This window comes from Physeter macrocephalus, unplaced genomic scaffold (assembly GCF_002837175.3).
Source record: "Physeter macrocephalus isolate SW-GA unplaced genomic scaffold, ASM283717v5 random_435, whole genome shotgun sequence".
In the NCBI taxonomy this organism is placed as follows: Eukaryota; Metazoa; Chordata; class Mammalia; order Artiodactyla; family Physeteridae; genus Physeter; species Physeter macrocephalus.
Window position 1 is genome coordinate 38,963 of NW_021145721.1, and position 8,393 is coordinate 47,355.

Sequence of the window (8,393 nt, forward strand, 5' to 3'; positions counted from 1 at the left end):
CGGAGCACAGGCTCCGGACGCGCAGGCTCAGCGGCCGTGGCTCACGGGCCCAGCCGCTCCGCGGCACGTGGGATCTTCCCGGACCGGGCCACGAACCCGTGTCCCCTGCAGCGGCAGGCGGACTCTCAACCACTGCGCCACCAGGGAAGCCCCCAACTTCTCCTTTTAAATGCTGCTTCTTCTCATCTTTACTTACTTGGAATTCAGCGGCAGGTTGGGACAGGGCTACCCAAATTGGGAGCACCTTCCCCCTTGGTGCGTGTTCTGTCGACCCCTGGTGGCCACAGAGGGGATAGTCATGAAGCCGTTGACCTAAGGCGGTGGCGGGTTGGGTGCATTTCTCTGTGCTCTCCCGAACCATAGAATTCTGGACCAAAAACAATTTTAAAAGTTTCCCTTCCCACTCTAATCATGCATTTGTGTTTTCTTAAGTCCTTCAGTTTCCCGACCTTCAACACCTAAAAGTGATTCGGAATTGGTCAGCAAGTCTGTGGACAGGGCAATGCAGAAGAATAATCTAGAAATGCTCTGGCTTTGGGGAGAATTGCCCCAAGCCGCAAAGGTAAGTTGTTCCCCCACCCCCCCACCCCACCCCGCTCAATTCTGCCATGCACCGAAGGTAGTTTCGAAAAACATGTAATGGGCACAGTTCTTTCTTTCAAGAAATTTTATTTCATATTCCAATGTGTTACAGGAATCTTGAATTATATTACTATATTGCAAGCTGGGGTTTTTGTTTTTGTTTTAAATAATAATATTGTAAGAGCCTTGGAAGATGCTACAGCCTCTTGTATCCCCAGTAAATCTTTGTGATATGAATAAGTGAATGAGTGAGTGAGTGAAGATTGAAAGCATTCCTGTTATGACTCAAGAAGGGCAGCTCTTTGGAGACTAGGTCTGTTGAGGCTGAAGTTGTGGGTTAATTCCCTTTCTAGGTTATTTAGGTTATTTAGCTTTCACGGAAAATGCTGATTTCTCTGCCCACAAGTGGTAGCGCTGATTCAGCCAACCATCTTTACAAATTCATGTCATTTGCTGCTGGAGAAGCGGCACGAAAGTGCAAACCCATCACTTCTTCTGGCAAAACAGTTCCGGCCACAGATCCACTGTTGCATTGTTTTCGTTTGTGCTCGAAGCTGTGGGATCAGATACAGAAACGCATACCCTCTCCCCACTTTCTGGCCCACAAATTGCATTTCGGTTTCTGTTTGGATAAATCTTTTCCATAACTGGAAACTCCTTGGAGAGATAGAGTCAGAAATGCTAATTTCCCACTCATGTGAACCAGCCACCAAGTCTGCCCTTGTTCATTCACGTTTTGGGGGTAGACTTCATTGAAATATAACACACATGCAGAGAAATACCCAGATCCTAAGTGCCGAGATCAGTACATTTTCACACTGTGAACGTGTCCACGTGACTTGCACCCAGACCAGGAAGCGGGGCTAAATCAGAACTTGGAAACCCTCCGACCCTTTGTAGTTACTCTTCCAACCGACCGCCCCCACCCCCCTGCCGCAAACCCCCAGGATAAACCCAATCTTGACTCTAACAGCAGAGATTAGTTTTGCAAGATTCTTCATGTTGTTGGGTGTAATCGTAGTTCACTTGTTATTCTTATTACTGCAAACGCCCTGTGGTGTGAATACACTTCCCATTTTCCTGCTGGACGTTTGCGTTCGGTTGCTAATCTCACTCACTGCTATTTGGCAGTTGATGTTTTCTGTGACAGTTCATTCACTTTGGAAGTACTGTCCTTGGTTTCCAGACCTTTCGGCAGGTACGGAATCACCAGGTGACTCCTGAGGCTTCACCGTGTCCTGCCGAGTGTGGGCATGGCTCTGGAGATCCTTACCTGCCCAGTTGTTCTTTGGTGACTCAGTTTCTCTCTGACCTTCTCTCTCCCTCCCTGCCCCTTTGGTCTAGTCATCTGCACACAAGGTGAAAGAGTCCAGCCCGTTGAACAGCAGAACAATCTGTGATGAGAAGCACTTTCAGGCCATCCACAGTGAACCTTCAGACGTGTTTAATGACCAGTCACCGACACTGGCTGGGGGGTCCCCCGTGCAGCCGCTGTTGGGGCAGAACAAGCCGCAGACGGAGGTGCAGTTCGCGAACGAAGATGTCGAGGCCTTAGGAGCCGCAGCGCACCCTTTGCCTACGATCGAAGAGTCCAGAGCCCTCTCCGCCAGCGCTGCCCCGGCGGCCAGCAAGACGGATTCGCCTTCTAGGAAAAAGGGTGAGAATGCCGGCGCTTCCCAGCTCCCTCCTGCGAACCTGGGGCTCGGCAAACTACAGCTTCTTCCCCGCAAAGTTCGGGGTGCTTCAGAGTGGAAACAGGACATCTCTCCTGTTCGGTCCTTACCCTTTTGCTGAATATGTGAGTTCTCAGAATTTAGTCATAGAAAATCCGACCTGAAGGAGGCCTCGGGGATGGTGTGGTGAGCCGCGCCCTGTGCAGGTCAGGGATGCTGGGGTCCAGCACGCGCTGGGACTGCACGAGACGTTGACTAAGCTAATCTGTGCCCCCTCCCCCCTTGCCCCTAGTTTCTCTCTGGTGCATTATCCTGTTTTAATTTCTGCGTGTGTCACTATTTCAAGTGATCATTTGTTTCTTTTTTTGCCTGACTTCCCTACTAGAACATACGTGCTCTACAAGGTCAAGAATCTTTTTGGTTTGTTTGCCTGTTTCCGTGGTACTTAGAATAGCGGTTGGCACGTAGTGGGGGCTCCTTACGTGTAGCTGAATGCGCAACCTGGTTGCCTGTCTGGAACAATGACATTAAGCCTGTCTGTTAGCCATGTGGCTTTGTGCAGTGTTCTAGGTTTGTGTGAACCAGTGACATAATTCTCCAGCAGAAGTAAACTGGAAGGCTGCAGTCATGGTTCCCAGGGCCCGATGGTACCTCTTTAGGGTGCTGTGCTTCAGAGTCTTGGTGGGGAAGTGCTTAATGAAAGCGTTATTGTTTAGTAATAATAATAACAACAAATAATAAATAACAAACAAATAATAATAATAATAACAACAAAACCAATACCATTAATACCAATAATAATGATAATAATAATAATGGTAATTGTGTCAATATATTGAGTGCTTAGTACTCTTCGGGTCCTTCCCAGCTGAGGAGCTGAGGCTCAGCAAAGTTAGGCGACCGGCCCAGGCCACACGGCTGGCGGGAGCCGCGTGCGCACCTGGGCCGTCGGCCTCGGTGGCGATGCCGCGCCGCTGACTTCTTAGCTCTTGGGTTTCTTGCAGTTTGGGCGCTTCTGAGCACATCTGCACGCCGTGCTCAAGTGCCCTTTCTGGAGACACTCAGAAGTCCAGGAGATCGTTTCTGGAGAACGGTGCTCTGATTTGACCCCTTTGCTGTTTTAGACAAACGAAGCAGACACCTTGGTGCCGACGGCGTCTACTTGGATGACCTCACAGACATGGATCCTGAAGTCGCGGCCCTGTATTTTCCCAAAAAGTAACAATCCTTTTTATTCTTCATATCATTTTCTGTAATCTGAATATTAATCCGGGAGTCTGCTTTTTCCTTACATTTGATTAGCAAGTGAGTAAGAAAAGGCTGCAGGAGGCTCATGTTTTATCGTGAGAAGAAACCAATGAAAGCAGTGGACTCTCTTGAGTAGATGTGGGTGTGTCCCCGGGTGGCATCTGAGCGGGAACGCAGGCACGAGGCCACCTCCCCGATGACACCAGGGTGGTGTCGCAGCGGTCAGTGGCCCGCAGCCCGAATCAGTGGCAAAGAGCAGGCAGCTGTGTGGCCCTGTCCCTCCCCAGGGGAGAGTCCCCCGTGGCCATTGAGGGCCCATCTTCAGTTCTCCCGTGATTTGCAGGGAGGGCCAGATCCTCGGAGCGTGTAGCAGAGGACTGTGGCCTCTTAGGACAGCGTGCTTTCTCTTGCCTCGGTTTCAGTGTGTCTGGGAGAGGGTGCAGGGAGACGCAGAGGCCAAAAATGACCGTCTTCCCTCCTGAGGTCGTTCGCTGAGCTTGTCTGTCTTTGTCATAGTGCCTGAATGAAAGTCTGTCCTGGGATGAAATCTTTGGCTCCTCTGATTGCCAGAGCCCCTTGATATCCATGTGAGACCTCACGGCCCGTTTCACTCTTCTGCTTCCAGCGGAGACCCTTCTGGGCTCACAAAACACACCAACGACAACGGAGCCCGCTCAGCCAACCAGTCCCCACAGTCCGTGGGTAGCTCTGGCGTTGACAGTGGCGTGGAGAGCACCTCGGACAGCCTGAGGGACCTGCCGTCCATCGCCATCTCCCTGTGCGGCGGCCTCAGCGACAACAGGGAGATCACCAAAGGTACCGTCGGGGAGCCGGTCCTCAAGCCAAGAGCGCCCCCTGGTGGCCGCCGGTGGGAACGCCTCGAAGCCTGGGCTCCTAGAACGGGTTCAGGTCACGGGCGATGTTCTCTGGCCTGGTTAGTGGAGCACGCGTGACCCACTGTTGCTCAGGACCCGAACGTTGCTGCCTGGCGGTTGGCTGACCTCAGGGTTCTGTGGGTCCCACGTGGCTCCAGGTGACAGCAAAGCCACTGGGGTCACGGGTTGTCAAGTGTGCTCGCAGAGCACAGCGTGTGCCCGTCCTACAGGGGTGTCCCAGGGCGGCAGCGTCAACACGGGGCAAACGCAGTACGTTGCAAGTGTGCGGAAGCGCCGGAGGAGGGAGGGATGTCTGAGCAAGCGCTGGGACACATCCCGGCTGCATCCGAAGGGGGCACCCACCCTCCTTACAACAGTGGTGTCCCAGCAGCTGATGCCAGTTCTGTGGTGAGGTGGCCCTGAGACCCCCCCAGTCGATGCAGTCAGCCATTCCAGCTGATGATTCCTGGACCTGGTGGCCCTGGGTGTTTCCCACCCCCAGCCTGCCTTAGGCAGGTCACCACGCTTTCATTTGTGACTTTGTCCATCCTCCCAGCCACCAAGCGGGTAGGCGAGGTTCCTATCCCCTCGTTACACGTGAGGGAACTGGGGTTTGGGCAGGTAGATCACTTGCCCAAGGTCGCACCAGTGACTGTGACTTAAACCCGGGTGGCCGGACCTTGAGCCCTGCTCCCCGGTCATCTGCTTCTGCCGGCACGCGTGTTTACCGTAGTCCCGCACGCCTGCTGCCGCATAAGCGCGTGTGCGCTGATTAAGGGTCAGCCCGCCCCCCATCCTCCGACCGCCCCACCTCCCTCCATTTATGTGCAGACACTGCCCCCAAACTAACGGAAGCCCCCTTTGCAAATAGATCTTATAGGATTGTCTGCACAGTTGGAATGTATAAACTCCCAAATTACCTGTGAATATGAGCGAGTGAAAAACAGGCCTGGTTTTTGAACCAAATTTTCCTTCTATTTTCCCTATGCTTGCTTTCACAGATGCGTTTTTGGAACAAGCCGTGTCGTATCAGCAGTTTGTGGACAACCCCGCCCTCGTTGACGAGCCCAATCTTGTGGTGAAGGTCGGGAATAAGTAAGTGCCTCCCGGAAGTTATCTCGGCCGTCCTGTGATGACGCTTCAGCTTCCGTTTCTCAACTATAGAGACCTGGACGATAGCTCTTGGAAGTATATGAAATCAAGTCTTTGTTAAAAGTCTACTACTGTCTCTTCACTCTTGGCAAAATGCTGCGTCACTGTGCAGTGAGAGCGTTGATGTAACTGGATCCCGGGGCGTCTGCACTCACCTGCATGAGATTTCATGACGGGAGGTGTGATGTCACAACCTTGGCCCGTGGGGCTCGGCCCGTATGGTGCGCGGGTGTCGCACGATAGACTGTGCACACACCCCGTGAAAGCTTCGTTGTCTAGGGTCAAGGGGCATGCACGTGTTTTTACAGACTGTTGGCAAACTTTTCTCTCCAAGAGGAAGCCATGGACGTTTATGCGTTAACGTTCTGAGGGCCCTAGTTTCCTCTTCCTTGAAAGGTGGCAAGGAACGCCCCAGCGCGTTGGTGGTTGATGCGCCGCGGGGCGAGGGCTGCTCTCAGCTGGCCGCTTGGTCACCCGCCACGCCGTGTGTTGTGCCAGACGGCCGTGGCCGCTGTGGGTTTGGATGGAGGAGGGGCTCCTGCAAGGGCGGGGCATGTGGGGGGCCGGGCCGGGGTGCTGGCCACAGTCTTGGGCTCTTTAAGGACCCAGCTGGAGTTCCAGAGCCTTCCACGATGGCTTCTCAGGACATGAGGTTTTCAGTCTGAGCCTTGGTCTTCTGACGTCTTTTTTGTTGTTTCGTGTCAGATACTATAACTGGACGACGGCGGCACCTCTGCTCCTGGCGATGCAGGCCTTCCAGAAACCTTTGCCAAAGGTGAGCTTTACCATGAGAAAGAAAGGGACGTGGAAAATGATGGCGAGATGAACGTGGCGGGGTGGAACTTAGCTGTTAATTTAGAAACCACGAGGTGAATTACACTGTGCTGTTTGGAAAATCCGAGGGTGTAAACGTCAGGGTCTCTCTTGCACCTTGACTGTCCTTCCCCTTTCCTCGCAATCAAGGCAGTGCCGGTCCGAGCCCTGCCCCCTCCAGTCCCCTGTCCCCGCACCTGCCGTGCCAGAGACACAGGTGGAGGCAGAGCAGACGGGCCGACGTCTGAGCCCAAGGGAGATGAGGAGAGAAAGGGTGAAGGTTGGGGGCCAGCAGCAGGGTTGGGCGCAGGGAGGTGCTGTTCCAGATGCCAGGTGCCACCGTCAGTATCAGGTGTCCCTCAGCCAGGAAGCAGGTCCGGGGCCGACGGGCCGAGGAGGAGCAAGCGTGGGCTCTGGGCAGCTCGTAGCTGCACCTGAGCGCGGGTGAGCGGCTGCAAGGAAGAGGCAGGGCGAGGGGCAGACGGCACCGCTGCGGCCCCGCTGTGCCCGCATCCTCCCCCTGCCGGCTCGCTGGGCCTCGCCTGGGATTGACCGTTTTCCGGGGTTGGGTCTTTCTACCAGATGCTACGTTCTTTTTGCTGCAGAGGCCACGTCTCACACTTGCCTCCTTCATGTGCTTAGCGAGCGCTTTGTGCTGCCGTGGGTGTTGTGGTCTGTGGGAACTCTCATCTTCTGAGGTTCCTGAAGGTCTAATCCGACTTCGTTGAGCCCCTGCTCTCTCCTTTGTGGTTGTGTGTGTGCGTGCTTTGGGATTGTGACCGCATCCTTGGTGGTGCTTTATCTGTGAGTATCCTTTGTGGACGGGGCTGAGGGCGTGTTCTCCAGAGTGGGTTTTGTTTTGTCCTCGGCAGCTTCTGCATAGCATCCATGGCCCAGGACAGACTTTTATGTTACGTGTCTCAGCTCTTACAGATCAAAAAGAAGAAAGAACAATGCACTAGATATTTAGTGATAAAGTTCACGAAAAAAGAAATGACTCCTGAACTTAAAGAAATTAGTCTTTGTGGTAGGCATTCTCAGTCTTTCTGCAGGTTGTCGGTAATTTTTTGCATTTTGTTTTTGGTGTTTATCTAATATAGAATTTATCTTTATATGTAGAATTTTTCGCCGTTTTCTTTTGTGGCTGCTGGGTTTTGTATCACACTTGGATATTTTGAGAGTCACGAGTGAGGTATCAGGAACCAAATCAGTTTTTCTTTTTTTTTTTTTTTCTCTTCAGCTGGTTATGGAATCAGGACGCTTTGGTTGCAAGAAACAGAATGACTACGAGGGCCTAAAATAATAGGGGTTTATTATCTGGCATAATAAGAATGTTAGAGGTTGGTAGTTTCAGGCTTGATGAATCTGGGTGAGCTTCTTTGATTTCCTTGGCTTCCCCTTTATGCTTCCAAGATGACTGTTTTACCCATCATCTCCTCATACAACCGCATCCAAAATAGGAAGGATAGAGGCAGGCTTCTCACATTTCATTGGCCACAACTTGGTCACATGACCACCCCCAAGCCAGTTGTTGGCAGCACAGTGGAATGGCCAGTCGAAGTGGCGCTGACCCATCGAAGTTCCTCCCCTGGAGCTGAGCCTGCCTTCCCAGAGCATCCTGTACGGTGTAGTCTGATTCTCGAGCCAAGTGCTGGCTATGTTGGCAAGAAAGAAAGGGGATGATTCACCTAGGGAAGCAACCGAGAGGGTCTGTCAAAGCTACCTGATTATCCCGATACCTTTCATTAGATAACTCTTTCTCCCACTGATAGGCAGTTACAACTGTATCATATTACTACTTCCTCCGTGAATTTAGATTTATCTCTGGACTTTGTCTTCTGTTGCATCAACATGTTTACTCACGTCCCAACACTGCATTCTTTTAAATACTATGGTTTTTTGTTGTTGTTGTTGTTGTTGTTGTTGTCGTGGTACACGGGCCTCTCACCGTTGTGGCCTCTCCCGTTGCGGAGCACAGGCTCCGGACGCGCAGGCGCAGCGGCCACGGCTCACGGGCCCAGCCGCTCCGCGGCATGTGGGATCTTCCCGG

At 52.6% G+C, this 8,393-nt stretch overlaps 1 protein-coding gene across 4 annotated transcripts in view; it reads left to right on the forward strand.

Annotated features, from left to right (window-relative positions):
• LOC102980075 (phosphatidate phosphatase LPIN1) overlaps nucleotides 1-8,393 on the forward strand; it is a 49,314-nt gene that overhangs the window by 28,831 nt on the left and 12,090 nt on the right. For all 4 annotated transcript variants that reach the window (XM_028485537.2, XM_055082986.1, XM_028485534.2 and 1 more), the window contains 6 exons: nucleotides 433-562; nucleotides 1,927-2,239; nucleotides 3,380-3,473; nucleotides 4,129-4,319; nucleotides 5,380-5,473; nucleotides 6,236-6,305. In XM_028485537.2, the coding sequence (XP_028341338.1) occupies nucleotides 433-562; nucleotides 1,927-2,239; nucleotides 3,380-3,473; nucleotides 4,129-4,319; nucleotides 5,380-5,473; nucleotides 6,236-6,305 (892 nt within the window). The remainder of the gene's footprint in view (nucleotides 1-432; nucleotides 563-1,926; nucleotides 2,240-3,379; nucleotides 3,474-4,128; nucleotides 4,320-5,379; nucleotides 5,474-6,235; nucleotides 6,306-8,393) is intronic.